Raw genomic sequence first — 18,556 nt, forward strand, 5'->3', positions numbered from 1 at the left:
GGCGAGCCCGGACATAATGCGCGCACTTGTGGAAATGATGTAGAGACGTCTGAAGATAACGATTCTGAGTAGTTTCAATTCATGATAGGCGTTGTGGTTGAATTAACTTATACATTGTCGTATAAGGTCTGCCAAAGTGTGCAATTGGACCGTGGACTACGTTATAGCATTTTTATTAGCTTTTCCTTAGCTTTATAAATGTAGTATCTCATTCGGAGTATTGGGGGCGGTATTAGTATAACGAAGTTGCCTAGGAAATAATTGTTGGATTGTGGGCAAATGGTCTTGTATTGAAAGTGTCATGATCTCTCGGGAATCCTGAACGAAGTTGACGGCGGCCATGAGGGCCTTATATAGACAGGAATGAATGATGCCTGTCCCACAGGCAGGACTTGTGTGGTTCGATGGGTGGTGCTCATATTGGCCCATAACGTACGGTAAGTGGCCATATGTTCTTCCAAGACTGGCAGTCTTGATGTAGTAGCCTTGAAGGTCCAATAATAATCGCTATAAAAGCATTCGGGGGTTCCTAAATATACTAGTTCGTGTCTGAGTCCCTTGCGCCTCTCTGTAACTAAGGCTCCACTTTCCGCCAAGCAGTAGACTTAACTTCAGGGATGAATATAAAGTACAAGTCTCAACCGCTATAACTAGGACTTTAAATAATGCTTAATATATACAGTAGCGGATTAAAATGCGACCACTTCACAGCTAGCTAGAACATGACCATAGTACGTGATTAGTGAAATCCTGTTTAGGTATCATATGTTATTACCCTAAGCCCAGAAGTCGTAAGACTTCGGCCTATTTCTGATTTGAAACGTCAAACGCCGGTGGCCACCTGTCCACAAAAGCACCCTATCGCTACCTGGTATCACAATCCTGTTGTCTAAATCTAACATGCCTGGCCGTGTATCCGAATTTAATCTATCCCCGATGCTTTCCCAAACTCTATTCCCTTTCTATTCTATGCTGTCTAAAGTGTAAACAGCCCACTCCTCCGTTTGCCGAACGGATAAATAATAACCGCAGACCCGAACAAGCCAACCGTAATGCCGATGGCAATCTGAATCATGCTCGCTGCGACATTGAAGACCAAATTCTGAGAGTCGCTCGAGACAACAGACAACTGGATCAGCTGCTAGTGGTCAGTGGTGAAAGGCAGACTGGATGGGACGGAATTGACTCACTGTAGCAGTGCCGTTTATTGCAGTCGAGTTGGAGTTTGTCAGCTGGTTAGCCGTACTCAACCCGCTGAGAAGGCTCCCGGATGCAGCAAGTCCACTTGGCACTTGCACGAAAATGGCTGGTAGAAGTGCGGCGGCGGCCACTCCATGACGTACTCTGCTGTACACGTTGGCCGTGATTCCAATCGCAAACGCACCAAATGTGTTGCTAATCTGCGCGCTCGCGGGGAACTTCTTGCTGCTAAAGTAATTGACTACGTATCCGATCAAGGCGATGGCAGTCATGACCGGCATCTGCTTCCACTTGGCTTGGTTGACAATCATAAGGCAGAAGGCGAACAAGGGTACGAACACAAAAAAGTACTTGTCCTCCATCGTGTCATTGCAAGTCGTGCTTGAGACGGCGTTGGAATCAATCATACCGTACATGGCAGTGCCGACGGTGATACCGAACCCGAGGAAGAGCGAGTAAATTATGGCGTATACCATTCGAATCGAACCCGGCACGATTGATTTCGACTGAAGCTCGAGAGCTGCGCAGAGAACGAGGTAACCTGGGAGAATGAGTGCGATAGAGCTCTGTGCCAGTGCCGAGAAGCAGAATAACTCTCCGCCCCGTATGCTTCCGAATAGCCTGGCGAGGAAGCTGGTGAGGATCGCGGCCATGATCTCGAACACGTTGCTGTATAGGTCGGACAGTGGAGCAATGATGAGCTGCAAAATGCCGACTAAGGAACCCAGTATGAAGGCAATCGGCATGTCAATAAGCCGACCACCAAAGGCGAAGGGTGCAACGGTGGCGGAGGCGAAGCCGTACATCATGACTCTCACCCATGGGTGGAATCGATCCTTCTCCTCTGTCACCTCCTCGAGTCGGGGTATAGCTTCATCCAGCGGTGTGACGTCGTGCAGGACCTCCTTGTATATCTCGTGGATATCCTTAAGCTTCCCGAGATTGACTCCCTGCACTGTTCGGACGATCTTCACCTCAGTCGTATGCGTCATTATGTCATCGAAGGAAATGATCATGCACCCTGGGATGTAGAGGAACTGGCCTCGTATCTCCAAGACCTTCGCAGCCATATTGAGGTACTCTTCGAGACGGTGGGTTGGAGCCCCGAACAACATCAACGCCCTGCATAGTTTGATGATATATTCCTGGCGCTTCAAGATGTCGGCAACGTGTATCGTGATTCTAGCCTCCTGTTCTGCTCGTTTGCCGATCATTGCGGTGAATTTGGAGCTGGCGCTATGAGTTCGCTTGTGCTTTGGCCGCGTTTTGGACTCCGCCTCTCCTTGCTGTATTCGTGGTCCGACATTCGGGTCCATAGACAGAATGGCCGACGCCTTTGTGAGATTGGCGAGTGTGTCCTGCGACCGGTTCTTCTCCTGCTTGTACCACTTGCGGCGCGTTGGAGTTGCTGCACCTGACGAACCGGGAGTTGTGAATCCAGGGGTGTTAGTTCCACTGCTGTAGTCCCTCCGGCCATGCTCTGGTTGATCGTTCTGCAAATGGTAGAGCTTCAGAAGAGATGACAAGACACCTTCACGTCCATGGTCGGCATGGTGGTCAGGTGTATCGTCACCCGAGGCATGCATCAGCGGATCTCTCGTCTCTACACAATTTGGTCAGTGACGGGTGAAAGAAACAAATATGGGTCAGAATGCTAACCTGGTTGACTTCGATGCGAAAAATCCGAGTTCAGAACCGTGTGGGCTCGGACGAGGTTGTAAGCTTGGAGTTCCAGATCGCGTCTATCCTGTGACATCGTCTTCGCAGTGCTGGGCTGGCCCTGACGATTTGCTTGTTCTCTCGCTGCCATGAGATTGTTCAGGGCTATGGAATTTGGACCAAGCAGACCGCCCGCGCTGTGTGTTGTTTCCTCCGAGTCATACGAGCTGCGCCTGGTATCTTGAGCGGACCAAGGCCCCAACTTCTCAGTATCCACACCTTGCGCCCACGCCTGCGCCCTTTGGTGGGCAGCGGCAGCTGACTGGGCCTTTTCCGGGCTGATTTCCGGGTTGTCGTTGTCCATATTGTCGAGAAACGAATTGTACGAGCTCCCTCGGACGATGGACGGCCGCGGTCTCTTCACCATGGGACCAAAGTAGTCCTCAGCCTCAGAGGAAGCCGCAGTCCTTTCCCTTTGGATAGCGTCATGGTCATTGTTGAGTCTTGGTGTGTTGGGGAGCGCTTCCCCAGCGGTGCTATTAAATCGCACTCGTCCCTTCTCCTTCTTCCCGCCATTTTGGCTTGGGCTGGTGGTGGTGGTGGTGCCATTTGGTGGCGATGTGGTCTCTTTCTCTTGGGAGGGAAGTAGAGGGGTCTTCTGCGGTTCCGCCATATCTATATGATTTGAGTATGAGGAGTGGTAGCTAGGTTTTGCCAAGCTGATGATTTAGGCTACTAGTACAGACGCAAGTAGATGAAGAAATTATAGATATCGGAGAATGCTTTATTGTGGCGCCAAAGCAGTTGCCGGAGATAAGATATGGCGGATGAAGTTCAGCATAGTATCGTGGCTTCCATAAACTTTGTTATTGGTCAAACTTGCTTATCGGCCTTTTTTTTAGGTGCTTCCCTCTTCCCTTTACCAAGCGAATCAGCAAGGTGAACAGCGCATCAAGCGTGTAATAGTATGAGAGCGTCCGATATCCCAGTGTAGTAGCGAGGGTCCTATTGTTGGTAATATCCCAGCGTGGTAGACCGGCGTAAGCTGGCTATTCCAGTCCACCGCTTGATATGTAAATGAGAGACGGGCAAGTGGAGTTGATATGTTGAGTTGGATCAGCTCGGTTTTCTCCAGAACTCGTTTGTCGTCTTGAAGCGTCGAAAGAGAGACAGACGGGGTTTGCGGGGAGCGATAAATTGATCGTGTCGATCAATCGAGATGGCCACGTCAGAATGGGATAGGACCAAGGGGAGAAGAAAGAAGCCTCGAAGAGAGAGTACTCCCCATATGCACGGGAGGGAAGCAGCAAAGTACAAAGAGAACCCATGACTCGGTGGAGAACCGCGACAGCGGCGCGACAGTGGGTATACGATAATATGGAGATAGCTGGGCTGCGTGTTGAGCTTGCAAAGCTCCTTACCCAACCATGGTGGCGATGTGAAAACCCCTTCTTTGTAGTTCGAGTGACAGGGAACAGGTAACGGGCCGATGTGGAGCACTTGCTCTTGCCAACCCAAAGATAGCTGAAGAGAGCTCTTGAGATCTGCGGTGGCCTATTACAAATGTGCGGGAGCTTGTCGAAACGACCCAGAAGCTGCTTACGGGCGGCGTGGGCATTGGGTTGAGTGCGAAGCACACCTGGCACGCAACCTTGGAAGAAATTTGTTTTCTGACGAACCCCACCAAATTCAATGATCAGGATCATTGGGCTCGAAGATGCAAGCCCAGCCAAGGTGTGAACCCGCTGCAGTGGAGCAGGACATAGCCATATTCGTGCCAATCCCCCTTTCCACAACGGCTGCGTGACGCGAAAAGCGGGACGACGGGCTGGAAGACGAGGAGAGAACAGTCCATATGCTGTAGATGGAACAATTAAACACCATGGAGATATCGTGAGCGGCTGCAGCATGAGGAAGATGTTCCACGTGGTGGGGTTGGTTATGCGGCCGGACATGCCGATCATGGCTCGGTCAGTCATGTGATACTCATTAGTTGCGACGACGATAGTAATTATAGCCAAAAATGCGCTGCAATGTCCTCGGATGGCTGCCACTGCAGCGTCGCTCCTGTGTACAGATAAACGGTCGTGACTAATTGGCCCCATGGAGTTGAGCTGTCTTCGAGCAAGGTAGCAGCCAGCAGAAACGCCAACAGAAAAAGCAGCAGGAAAGTGGACACGGTGGAGTTGGTGCTGGGGTGTTTCAAGATGAAGAAGTTGTTCGGGCTATGGAAAAATGTGAAATCAGAGAAGGGCCGCATGGAGAAAAAGACCATGCCTGATTGGGTATCCCGAGGCCTCGTTGCGATATGCTAGGTTAGCATATTTGCTTTCGGGTTCCGTGCAGACAGCAATCATCGACCCTGATCCCTTGACACGCCGCAGAGCCGCATGAGAGGGGCGGATAGATCTCACCTGCATGTGCGAGGCGGTTATGCGTACAGCATGGTTGCCACTTTGCGTGGAATAAAAATGTTTTAGTCTCAATGCAGAATTCTCTACGCAGAATTTTTTATGCAGAATTCTTTATGCCGAGTCCTCGGGCGCGGCTTCAGATCATCAAGTGGCATGTGATGACAAGGGTATCGAAATGTTAGTAGCGCTCGACATGAAATTTTTGAACAGCTCTTGGCGGCAGGAACGAGCTGTTCTCATTTTTCAAGTGCTACAACTTTTGGACGGCTCGACCCATAGGGACATGTGACGGGCAATGACATTTCCGAGGTTTCGGTTGCGCAGGAAAACCGTTGGCTGTGGTCGGGCAATGCAGCTCCGGCACCGGCTCCATCAACTGGTTTCGCTTTCAAGGTTCTTGAGTTCTGAAGTTGACGTGGACGAACTCCTCAAGCACCTCCAACAACCAACGACGAATATTCATCGATGATCCACAATACCAATACCACACACAGCATGATCCTATTTCCAATAACGCTCGCCTGCAGACGCATGATGTCTAGGGCAACAGTTACTGAACCGCACCTGGTACCCCAACGCATTGCAAGCAGCGGTCAATGGCGACCCGGCGCTCGCTGTTGGACAACGAACGCACCGGAGCGCCGTCGCTAGATTCGAGGCGTGACACCGTGTTGCCATTTCTCCAATCAAAGCCGCGCAATGACTTCACCGGTGGTTGCCAGTATGCTGGTAGTTGAACACGGGGACGAACGTAATTTTCAGGGCCAGATCGTACCACAGCTGCACTACAGGAGGTAGTTTGGACGGACCCGTACTTCTTACTTTGTAGCAGTGTCCAGAATCCATGTGAGTCGAAAACCAGCGGCAGAGTGGCCGGCCACAGTTCAGACTTAAAATATTTCCGTCGAGACCGGAGCTCGGGTTTGACGGCAAACCAAGAGTTTAGACGGATAAAGTTTGTTCGGAAACTCGACCGATTCAGATATCTAGTAAGCTGTCGTTGCCATTAAGTAAGTAACCGAGCACTTCGCCTCTGTTTACGGTGCTTATCATCTTGTGGGGAACAATGTCATTCTGCTAGTTGCTGGCAATAGCTCTGGAATCCGTCAATGTGGATAGAGTGATGCTGCTCTGGCTCGTCTCATTGCTTACATGTCAGTATGACGTCCTTCAAGCTTTGATGTCACCACTCAAAGACAATAGTCCAAAGCCGCCGGTTTTGCTCCTGCAGAGTCCTACAGAGGTTTGTAAAGTTCAGTTCATTCCTAGAATTGCTTGCAAATTGAAACAATAGTATCCCGTCGTGAATCAGATGTACAATAGCTTATTCGCAAGGTATCGTCCAGCAACTTGTGCTTGCCACGTCGCATACAACCTACCTAGGTATCTGAGTGAGTTGATTACCGAGGCCGCGCCGACAATGCTGCATTACCAGTCGGTCGCCTATACGGCCAAACAAGCGGGTTTTCCAGTTGGTAAGTACCGTTACATATGGCCTAATAGTCAGACTTCAACCTCTTGGCGTGTTACATACCATACTAGCAGCAGAACAACATGACGTTGTATGCTTAAGGCTCTTTCAGCTAATTACTTTTTATTTGTTGCTTCTCTTCTACAGGGATACTTTCGATACATAACTTCTTGCTACATCTAATAAGCCCGATAGTACGTAGCATTGCAAGACCCTCCTGGTTCACCGCTGCTTCACCAGCAAGATGAGCGACCCGCGGAATCCAAACATCTATAATCGAACCACACCACAATGGGGCCTAATGCAAAGAGAGCTTTTCTGGGCCCCTAATGAAGGCAGACATCCGCCTCTGAACACAGGTGTGGAGTCATGGTTCCCCATTCGTGGTCGCGGCTCACACAAGTGCAGATCCAGACAAGCTCAAGGAGCTCGCCAAAGAGCGTCTGACGGAAGGCGGTTGGTATGCTGTGTGCCCTCATCTCGGAATTATATGCACATCGTATTTATCCACCTACAGGTTGTGCTCATCGTGTAATGCTGGGCAATCATGGACACACTACGCGAACCGGCTCGCCTTCTACCGCCACCAAGTGATCCCCCGGACGCTGGTGGACACAAATCATCGCGACACGGCCACCTCTATCTTTGGACATCGGGTATCGGCACCCATAGGCTTCGCCCCAATTGGCATCAACCGCATCTACCATCCCACGGGCGAACTCGCCCCCGCGAGGGTGGCTCGAGACCTGAACCTCCTCTACTGCCTCTCTTCAGCTGGCAGCTATAGCATCGAAGACACGGCCGCAGCCAACGGCAGCGGACCGCGGTTCTTCCAGTTGTACTGGAGCCCAGACGACAATGTGGCTATCTCGATGTTAGAGCGCGCGCACAGGTCAGGCTACACGGCATGCATCCTCACCACCGATACGTGGCAGCTGGGTTGGAGCCACGACGATGTTGCCGTTGGCAATTATGCGTTCTACCACGAACATGGCTCGGGAGACCTGGGCCTGCTGGATCCTGCGTTCTTGGAGCAGTTGAAAGAATCCAGGCTCGATCCTGTAAATGACAGGCAAAAGGTTGGCGCTAAGTGGATTGATGAGAATATCTGGCATGGGTATTCGCATTCGTGGGAGCGGTTGCCGTGGTTGATGGAACAGTGGAAACACATATCGCGAGGCAAACCGTTCATTCTAAAAGGCATACAGAGCGTTGCTGATGCGAGGAAGGCGGTCGAGATGGGGGTTGATGGTATTGTTGTCTCGAATCATGCCGGGAGGCAAGTCGACGGCGCCATCGCCAGCTTGGACGCTCTAGAGAAGATCGTTGATGCTGTTGGAGACCAAACATACGTAAGTTTTCAAATCGACATGCCCCACTGCCCTCAAGTCCGCCCCTGCAGCTACTAATCCTCCCCAACACAGATCATGTTCGACTCCGGCATCCGCGGTGCAGCCGACGTCTTCAAAGCTCTCGCCCTTGGCGCCAAGTTCGTCTTCATCGGCCGGCTTTGGGTCTGGGGACTGGGCGCCGCCGGCGAGGAAGGCGTGCGGCATGTTGTCAAAGGCCTGCTGGCCGAGTTTGACATCATGATGAATGTTGCCGGATACCCCAAGATCAGGGATATTAATCGCGATGCAATTGACTCGCTGCCGAGGGGAACATACTTTCCGGGTACGCCAGACCTTACCTAAGGCCTGATTGCCATGGACTTGGACACCGGGAATCGGTGGCTTGATATGCTGCGACACAAGAGAATTGAGTAAATTGAGCATGCGCAATACTTTATAGATACCGAACTGATATTGGCAAAGTAGTTGGCCTTACAACTTGTCTATAGTCTTCTCTATTCCATTCGTTTATTCTGACCTTCGCAACTGCTGCCATGAAAACTACACGCGGTCATATCTGCCCGACTCATCATAGCGATGGCTCACTTGCGAATGCGACTCATACCAGCCAGTGGGATCGACAAGTGCAGGGATTCCCCCCCTTACGTTACCGGATAATGCAAGGCGAGTGTCAATGGCAAACTCAATTTCAGCCAAGAGCCGCTTACTCAGGAAAACCTTAAAGCTTACACATGCTTGGGCCCAGACTATTGCAGTTTTCCACTGATTTCAGATGGAACTTGAAACTCTGATGGGGGTATGCCGGAAGAGACAAGATATCGGATCATTCCGATCCCGCACCTCCAGAGCTGGGGTCCGAAACCCGGCAGGTGGTGACGAACTTGATTGGACGGAAGTAGGTTACGTTGAGGGCTGTGTTGGTACCGTATAGACGGCAGTGAGGTGGTGAACGAGGCGAATATTTTGGCAATCAATACACCAGCTAATAGTGGCAGTGCAATTGGAAATTACAAACAAAGCATTGAATTGAAGTGATCCCTCAAGAGTCCGAAATATCAAGTGCATGGATTTGGCCGTAAGGACATTAAAACGTTAAGCAATGACCCGTGGTTTCGGATTGAGTAGTGATGTGCACAGTCAAATGCAGATCCCTACATTCTGTAATATATCATCATTGGGGCTAGAAAAAGGGGTTTAACCGGCCCAACGGCTTGGAAAAGTTGGATAATAAGCAAACAAAATTATTATTATTATTATTAAATACGCCGTAGGCTCGAAGCCCCCGGTACCTCTACCAGTACTCCCGTATGTCAAACCGTGCCCTAATGGCTGGACTAAATACATACGCTGCGTCGTCGGTTCGCCCTATTGGCGACTGCGTTGCGTTCACTACCATACTATGTTGGTTCTCAACCTACCAACAAAGTCCCCCCTGAGAAGATCGATGCTATCTGGGCCTTGAAGCTGTCCTACCCGTCCCTAGCAGCCACCTTACAATAGTCCCACTAACTACTGGTTCTCCTGTCGCCGTTGCGAGGTCTCTGCGAGAGTATAGTGGCCGTGGTGCGATAGCGGCCCGTAATCGTTCCCTCGGTCCTTCCAACAGCCCGCAAAAGAGGATTACGTGCTCTGCCGTCTCAGGGGCGTCGCCACAGCGGCATAGCGGCGAGTACACGCCAAAAGCCCCTGTCTTGAATAAGAAGGCTGCTAGTCCTATTTTTTCCGTCCTGATCTGGCACAGCGTAGACGCCTCCAGTCGGTTCAGGCTGAAATACTTGCCCCCTTTCGGTATCTGCATCGAAGGGCCCTCCGGTTCCTCAGCGATAGCGCGTCGTTGGCAATCGTGATGCTCTGCTCCGGTGAGCCATCTCTTCCTCCAGTGGCCGAGGAGGGCAGCCGGGACCTCCTTTTCCTCACTCATCCACTCGAAGCCCCGGGCCTCCTTCTCCATAGTGTACCCTGCCGGTCGGAGTAGCTGCGACGCCTGCTTCCTCTTCGCCGGCCTATCCTGCCGGAGTATATGTGACGCCTTAGCGCTCGCGCTGCGAAGCAGATTTCTCTTCCCGCTAAGCCGTAGCCGTTCTTCAAACTTAGCAGCCCGGGCACTAAGATAGAGATCTAGTGGCGGGATTGCTGCTTCTGCTTCCAGGTGGCGAACTGGCGTCGCTTTGTGGGCGCCACAGACTACCCGGAGGCACTCGTTCTGTATCCCCATCAGGCTCTTAGCTGGCCCTGCCGGTTCCTCACTTATAGTATGCCACGCGGTCTCCCCGAAGGCGATCGCGCTACGGATAACCACCGTATATAACAGCCTCGCCCGTATAAGATCGCAGCCCCACGACATATTGACTAGCTTTGTCAGGGCTAGCTTTTGAGTTGCCATTTTTGTTTTAACACGCTCAACATGGGCGTGCCACGTCAGTTTGCGGTCGAACCAGATTCCTAGGAACCTCGCTGAGACTACCGGCGACACTGTGGCGTCTCCAAGACGAATACTTTGCGGCAAGGGCTCTCGGGCCCTAGTAAAGTGCATTAGCTCACTCTTATCAGGGGCGAACTCCATCCCGTGCCTCACTGCCCACCGCTGACACGTAGCCCATGCGCCCTCCAACCGGCGGCAGGTCGTGTCTGGATCGGTGCCGACGCTTAGCAGGTTCGTGTCGTCCGCGAACCCGACTACTAAAAGTAGTGGGTGCTGCTCCGCTAGCTCCTCGTACAGCGTTGAAATGTATAATATAAACAGTATCGGGGATAGCGGTGACCCCTGGGGGACGCCAGCTCATAGGGGGATTGGCTCTGACTCCTTGCCATCGAACCGGAGGCGTACCGTCCTATCCTCCACGAAGCTGCGTACCCACTCCTGAACCCACTCCGGGTAGCCTTTCCGGGCTAATATAGAAATCAGCCGTCTGTAATTAACCGTATCGAATGCCCCCTTGATGTCCAGCTGTAGCAGCGAGGCGATACCCCCGCGTCTCCACGCCGTATAGACCACGTCCTCAACTATACGTATTGCCAGTTCGGTGGACCTCCCAGCGCGGTTACCCATTTGGCCGTTTGGTAGTAGGCCGGCCGCCTCAGCTACTTTGGTAATACGCTGGCTCATCGCCGTCTCTATTACCTTCCCTACCGTGCTAAGCAGGGCAATGGGGCGCCAGCCGCCAGGGGTTTGCTTCTGAGCTGTCGTTTTATTAGGCTTAGGGATAACAACCACCTTCGCTGAGCGGAAGCGTTCCGGGTAGTACCCCCGCCTAAAGCTAGCTGTTGCCAGATCCGCTAGGATCTCCCATAGGGGTTCACCACAGGCCTTTAGCAGGCCAGTGGGGATCAGGTCGTCGCCGGGAGCCTTCCAAGCAGCCGTTCCTTTGATGATAGGCTCGATATCCATTGTGTTCACCTCCCTAGGGACGTTCAGCTCTGGTCTCGTCTGTAATAGGCCGCGATCGAGGTCCGATAGATCTATACACGGGTCTGGGAAGAACCTCTCAACTAGTAATTTTGCCTTCTCGTCATGTGTACGTGCCGTAAGCGTGTCGCCGGCGTCCCTCCGGAGATCTGGCAACCCGTGGGCCGCAGGGGGGCCCAGCTCCGTAGCCTAGCCCACCTCTGCAGTGCCCACAGGCTTTTGTGATCCTTCGCCGTCCCCTCGAGCTTCTCGTGCCAGCTACGCGTCTGCGCTTCGCTGATTTCGAGCCGTTGTTTTTGGCCGGCTCTTGTATATTCGTCCCAGTTGGTCTGCGACCTTGCCTGGAGGTAGTCCCGCCGTCGTTTCTTCGTCTCAGCGCAAGCCTTGCTAACCTGCGGGCACCACCACGGGACCCCAGCGCCTCGGCCAACGTGCGTCTCGGGACCGCCACGTCGGCGATCTCTTGGAGGTTCCGGATAACCCAGTCAACAGCCTGGTCCAACTCCGTTATCGTCTTAACCGGCAAATAATTCATAAATCTCTGGCTTGATTCGGCTACGATGAGCCACTTATCCGCCATCGCCCAGTTCCACCCTTCGACACTGCGGCGTCCCTCCTTGACTGCTTCCCCGTTGGATATTACCCTAATCACTTGGGCTCTGTGGTCTGAGCCCTCCAGGCCCGGGTCCCCATCGTAATCAATCCTAGCCCCTTTCGTCACCCAGGCTAGGTCGATAGTTGAGTCTTGTTGTTTGTGCCTTTGCCGTGTGATTTCCCCGAACGGCGTAACGAGCTCTAATCGCCAGCGTCGCGCAAACTCCACTACGTTGTCGCTGCCCCGTGACGACCGTCCGTGGACGTCCCACAGCGGGTGATGTGTATTGAAGTCCCCTACGAGGACTTGTGTCCCCTCCGGCGCCCATTAGGGAGGTCTTGGAGCGGGCTGACCCAGCGGCTCCCGGTCTGGTTTGGTGAATAGATAGACCAGATCGTAAGGGCGTCCGGGCCTGCCCCGAACGTAATACTGCTCCAGTCCATCCCGGTACGGGGTCGCAACGTAGCCACGTCGTATCATTTATGGACATATAGCGCAGCTCTGCCGCTGCTGTATACTACTTCGTACCTGGACGACTTCGGGCAATAAATCGCCTTCGTCTGCCGGTTGATCCATGGCTCTTGAGCCGCTATTATATCATAGTCACCCCCCTTATCCAGCGCTAGCGTTGCGTTCGCCTTTGCATCTGCGATATTCCAGTAAAGAATAGAGACTGCCATTAAGCTGTCGATGGTATATCTTCGTTCGTACGTCCCTTAGTGAAGAAGCTACGCATTGCTGACGCAGACCGTTCGGTTCGCTCCTGCTCCACTCGCGATCCGCCTAGGGGGCGGCCCCGGGGTCGTACAACTGTAAACCCGTGTCTGGTTAATGAGCTAGGTGGTGTGAGCCTGCCCTCACTAGATAACCCGTCCGAGTAGCTGCGGACCTCAAATTGTCGGGGGCGGTGAGCGTACGCCTCGCGTACGCGTAGCCGCTGCTGTTCTGCCGTAGGGCAGTCCCTGTCCCACGCCGTGTGCTTCCCTTTGCAGTTCACACAACGTTTTTTGCCGCTAGGTGCCTTCTCGGGGCAGTCTTTTTCACCCCCTGGGTGTGCCGTTGCAGCGCAGACGCCGCAACGCGCCGTATTCGTAGCACTGGTAGCACTGTCGAACCCGAAGATTGCCGTCGTACGGCTCGCAATCGAATATCTGGGCCTCCCAAATAAGCCCTTCGGAGCATAGTTCCATTGCCGCCTCCACGCTATCCACGTGTAGTATCAGGGCCGCATACGGTGCTTGCGGCGCCCGGGGGAGGTTCCTTTTAGCCTTAGAGAGGTGCTTTGTATTGTCCCGCTTCAGGTCTTTAAGTAGCTGGCTCTCGTCGTGGACCTCTCGCAGCCGTTTCGCAGGCAGCCCCTTCGCGATCACTGCAACTTCTCTGCGGTTGAGATGTGCCTTATCGCCGAAGGCACTACGCACCCACCGGCTGTCCGTGGTCGCCGCTGAGGCCGACTGCTTAAACGTCACTACGGTATCGCCACTGCGTAGCCTGCGGGCCGCCACTGCATCGGTGCTGCCGCGTGCATTGCTCACCGCTTTTACGACCTCAGCCGCCGATCTGTTCTTCATATTAGGGTCCTCTGTCCCCCGGATCACTACCTCTCTCTCCCTTCGCTGGAGCACTACAACCCGCTGCTGCCACACTGGGGCTTCACCGGGTCCCCGTCCCTGGGCCGATCCTGAGGCGAGTGAGGCCCAGGATCGAGTTGTAGGCAAGGCTACGTTCTTCACCGTATCCTGCATAGTCTTCTTAACCATCGTCTGGATCGCCGTAGGAATTTCGGCAAGGGCCAGAGTCACTGCCAGTACGTCGGCATGTGTGGCGGGTCTGTCGTCCCCCTCCTCCAGCGTCCTGCCGGCCAGTTTCAACCCTAGCCAGCACTCCATTAAACCCCTATGACCTCAATCTTCTCATGTGGGACCAAGTCGGCAATCTCTTGTTCTACTTTTGCTCGTTCTCTTTCGATATCTTTCCTCTTTGCGTTCTTACTGCTGATGCGCTCCACGTTCGGTGCGTGGGCACTTTCGTTGGCCTGGGGGTGGTGTAAACTCTGTTCGAGTCCCCCCCGTCCCCCGTCAATCACCATCGCTTTGCGTCCTCGCTTCGCGTGCGATGCGAGGTCACTGTCCGACGTAAACGGTCGTTAGGAATCGAATGCCGCAATCGGTTTGATGATTTGACGCTGTTCGAAGAAGTTATCGATGAAAGTCAGAAACCTCCAAGTTCCATATGTTCCAATAATCAAACAAAATTAAGTTGGCTATCAAACCCCGACCCCTCTCTGCTAATGATTACCCATATCCTGAGGGTTGAGTTTCCGCATTGTTCATTAGTGGGTAGACTGCGGTATGATATTCGCAATGCTATTACTCTAGGTATGCTACAGGATCCAAAAGTCTGACATAGACAAGGAATCATTCAACATATTCAATGGCCGTAGTGAGGCGGCATTGCATTTCTGAGCTATGATGAGAGACTTGGAAATCAACAGATGCTATCTCCTAAACCAAAAGGCTGAAGTAATTGTTGAGACTTCTTGTTGATGAATTTGTGCCACAACATTCTTATTATGACTTTCTCTTCTACAAGAAACTAAGATATTGAGGTTAATATGCAAATCCAAGGCTTGGTTTGAGATATATTATGTGGTTGGTATATTATACTAGTGAAACGCTGAACTATCGGATTATTTATTCATGCAAGTTGCAAAGATCTAGGCTACCTTCATCTCCAGTACCTCAGAACTTTCGACTCTGCAGGGGCAAATAGCGGTGTAATCAGCAATTATAGCAGCACAAGTCGACTATTCTATTTGAATAAGCAATCTAGTCAAGAATGTGGCAATAAAATATGCCATCTAAAGTTTTACCCTTTGCCTCTGGCGGCCGCGACCTCCCTGGATATCGTTAACTGTCCCTGTCATATTGAAGTGTATACCCGGTAACTTGATAGGAGTGGCGTTTCCCCTTAGCGCGGCCGTATGGCATGGCTCGAGCGTTGTGTTCTACTCTCAAGCCTTGGGGACACTTATGAATCTATTGCTGTGTTTGAATGCGGTCTTGGAGGGTGCGTTGTCATGAGGGAAGTTTATTTATTGACGAGGTGAAATCTTTTTGGAATGACCCACCATATGGAATCCTACACAGGACAATACACCGTTCGATTCAGATCATATGTGTGTTCGTTTTGGAGGAGGTTTTATTAGAAAATAGGTTAACCCTGAAATCTATTACCGTAAAGGAAAATTATCTACCATTCACTTCCCCGTTTCCCCCTAGATAATCCCCTTTTCGAGTGTTCCACACCATGCTTGATCCTCATGTGGCGTTTGAGATTATCTTGCCTGCACACCATCCCACAAGTTTTGCAGGTTTTGTTTTCCGATGGCACTTTATTCTCGACCGCATGTTCCGGGTGTTCAGTCCAGACGTGTCGATACAGATCTCGGCAAGCGCCATGCTTTTGGGGGCATAGAGTACATCCGTAAGGTTTGATGTACCGCAGCCCGTGGATTCTGCGGTTATTAGGAATGTCGCTCGGAACACAATGGGAATGGGTCGCTTACGTTAGTTGGCTCTTATTGGGAAACACTTTTGAGCAGTGTGTGCAAGGCCAGGTTGGAGAATTGACTGTCGTCCCATGAGAAGCAGGAGGAGTTTCGTATGATGTGCGTGATGCCTGCGATTGGCGCTGCTCTTGTGACATTATACCCTCGAAGGAGCCCCTCACTAAGTTCATAGAAAGAACCTCTTGCACAGGGGGGATCGGATCAGGGTCAACTGGTTCGCCTGGGTCGAGGTCCAGAAATGCTGAGATATTCAATACGGGGCTAAGTTCCGCACCAGGAAGCTTATACAGAGCGGTGGGGGGTATCTGACGAAGATGCGTCAAGTCTAGCCCTGGATTTATACCGCTGTCCGGCAATAACAGCTTGTTATGGTCAAATGGTTCATATTGACGCGTTTCTTGTAGGTTCAGCGTCCCGTAGTCAATCCTTGTGATCTCAGAGGCCAGCCGTGCAGGTGGTAACTGAGGCATTGATCATTGACAGTGACTCCAGTTGTTATATCGTAAGTTATGTGGTTATAAGGAAGCAAGTTGACATCGTCATTGGATGGCTCAAGGTCAGGTGGGAAGTCTAAAAAGGGGAATGAATCGTTGCTAAAATCAAATTCGTTGAGATCTGGAGATGGAAACGAAAAAACGTCGTTCAGGTTTCCGTCATTGGTACTGCTGAAGGCATCCATGAATGTGGAAAAGGGGTCTAGCTGTTCAGGTGGAGAGAACATGGGGTAGGCCATGTTGAGTCGCGTCTAGGGCGTTGAAACCCCGAACCCGACAAGTTTCAAGCGGCTTTCTTTTGTATATAATGTGATCAATGTGATCATTCGCAGAGGTGCTTTCCACAGGCGTTAGCGTGAAGCATTGAGTCTTTTCACGTCATACCCGGGACGGTTGATCTGCCTAATGTGGCCATGAGGAAGCAAGTTGGCATCCTAGTAGACCTCCACATTGCATGGACTCAAGGTTAAGTAGAATGTCGAAAAGGAAAAGTCGAAAAGGGGGAAGAGGTCGTTGCTGAAATCAAATTCATTGAGAGCCGGAAATGGAAAAGAAAAGCCGCTGGTCGTTTTTTCTGCGGAAAAATTACTAAAGATGGAAAGGGGGTCTCGCTGTTCAGTTGGGGAGAACATGGCGTAGGCAATGTTGAGCTGAGTCTAGGGCGCTGAAAGCCCGAAAATGATGAGTTTTGAGCCCCTTTCTTTTTTGTACGTTATGTGATCCTTGTGGTCAATCGCACAGGTGCGATTGACAGGCTTTAATGATGAATCATCAAGTCTTTTAATGTCGTACCAGGAGGGTCGATCTGCCTAAGTCATACTTGATCAGCCGTGGACAATAGGATGATAGATTGACGACTCACGAGCTTACATCGTAGAACTGCAAACTGCTGGCTGTATTTGTATTGAGTAGAAGAAGGCTGCATTTGTGCGGATGGCGACCCAAAGCTTATGAATCATCCGCATTTCAACAACTAGTCTATGAGCAAGATGAAGAACTACGGTGCCCCAAAACGGTAAGTTCTGCCGTCCATGGAGTATGAATAAAGTTGCAAGGGGCTTGTTCAGTCAATAGAGTGAGTTACTATGATATGCGAGGGTGAGGTGAAGAAAGAGAAAAAGATTGTTACCCGTTTGACTGGACGTTGGTATTACTTATATTCAGTCACTGGGCGCATTCCGGTCAGCAGGCGCCCCAACGAGGCAAAATCGAAAGACGACAAATTTGATAGGAGGATAACTTGCGGTGAATGCTCAACAGGAAAGAGGCCAAGTCTGCATGTTTAATTGGCCACTTGTGCATGTGAGGCCAACATCGCCGTCTATACCATTCATATCGAGCACATACAGATACAATCACTTGCGACCCATGACACCATGCTCAGATTTGAGCTACCGTGAGACCCGACGATCAATTGATCAATGATGAAGCATTGGTTGCGAAGTTCTTAACCTACGGTTAGGGGAACTATTCTATGGCTTTCAGACTTGTATAGCAACCCCTGAAAATGTGACTGTCAGATAAAACGCCGACACAATACAGAGGATTAACCTAAGAAACCAGAATATTCAAAAAGGATCGAATCCTTCACTCCTCCTATAATCTCATATGACAAGCTTTTTCGTACCACGTACTTATATTGACATTTTCTCAAATACTTGCCAAGAAACCTTTTTAGCTGGATCACATACCGTCTCGTCATTTTAGACAGGAAACAGGAGTCCACTCTTGTGGCATTGAAAAGCTACAAGCATGCAATCCAACCCATAGTATTAGGGGTTATTTACATCAGGTTAAGAAGAAAATAGGATTTAATACACGAAATAAACAATTCTTTTTGAGTAACAAACAGTTTCTGTCACCTGGATAGTTTCACGTACCTGCGAGAGTATAGCGGCCGCGGTGCGAAAGCGGCCCGTGGTCGTTCCCTGGGTCCTTCCAATGGTTCGCAGAAGAGGACTACATGCTCTGCTATCTCAGGGGCATCAGCACCGCAGCATAGCGGCGAGTACAGGCCAAAGCCCCTGTCTGGAATAAGAAGGCTGCAATTCCTATCTTGCCGGTCCCGATCGCATAGATAGACGCCTTCAGTCGGTTCAGGCCGAAATACTTGCCCCTTTTCGGTATCCGCTCGGAAATATTATTCCAACACCAACGACCGAGAGGCCAACGGGACACCAGTGGCTCTTCCCGCGTAAAAAGAGATATATTATCATGCTGCTGACAACGACGGATGTTGGAATACTGGTAGGTCTTGATGGCAGTTTGATCCCAGTACGAATATTGACAACAGACACTGAACTCAAATGAGAGCCTGCACTTGAAGCAGAGGTGGCATCCAGAATACCGCAGAGCTTTTGACCTTGTGACGATAGTGCACGCAATTCCCCGAGC

The 18,556-nt window shown here is 51.3% G+C and overlaps 3 protein-coding genes across 3 annotated transcripts; 1 reads left to right on the forward strand and 2 right to left on the reverse strand.

Annotated features, from left to right (window-relative positions):
* Positions 1-976: 976 nt before the first annotated feature.
* On the reverse strand, positions 977-3,532 carry BCR38DRAFT_404112 (uncharacterized protein; the record flags this gene model as incomplete). Its single annotated transcript, XM_040857811.1, has 3 exons — positions 977-1,138; positions 1,191-2,803; positions 2,860-3,532. The coding sequence occupies 3 exons, from the start codon at positions 3,530-3,532 to the stop codon at positions 977-979; spliced, it is 2,448 nt and encodes an 815-aa protein (XP_040720572.1).
* A 156-nt stretch (positions 3,533-3,688) lies between these two features.
* On the reverse strand, positions 3,689-5,078 carry BCR38DRAFT_1991 (uncharacterized protein). The gene has a single exon (XM_040854086.1). It carries the CDS (start codon positions 4,962-4,964, stop codon positions 3,909-3,911), a length of 1,056 nt encoding a protein of 351 aa, XP_040720573.1. The 5' UTR covers positions 4,965-5,078; the 3' UTR covers positions 3,689-3,908.
* A 1,910-nt stretch (positions 5,079-6,988) lies between these two features.
* Positions 6,989-8,438, forward strand: BCR38DRAFT_331128 (FMN-dependent dehydrogenase; the record flags this gene model as incomplete). Its single annotated transcript, XM_040855030.1, has 4 exons — positions 6,989-7,103; positions 7,153-7,213; positions 7,262-8,096; positions 8,169-8,438. The coding sequence occupies 4 exons, from the start codon at positions 6,989-6,991 to the stop codon at positions 8,436-8,438; spliced, it is 1,281 nt and encodes a 426-aa protein (XP_040720574.1).
* Between the last annotated feature and the right edge of the window lie 10,118 nt (positions 8,439-18,556).

This window comes from Pseudomassariella vexata, assembly GCF_002105095.1.
Source record: "Pseudomassariella vexata strain CBS 129021 chromosome Unknown BCR38scaffold_1, whole genome shotgun sequence".
In the NCBI taxonomy this organism is placed as follows: Eukaryota; Fungi; Ascomycota; class Sordariomycetes; order Amphisphaeriales; family Pseudomassariaceae; genus Pseudomassariella; species Pseudomassariella vexata.

Bases quoted from the DNA above. Each gene is read 5' to 3' on its own strand.
- BCR38DRAFT_1991 (XM_040854086.1), bottom strand. From the start codon at position 4,964: ATGGGGCCAATTAGTCACGACCGTTTATCTGTACACAGGAGCGACGCT.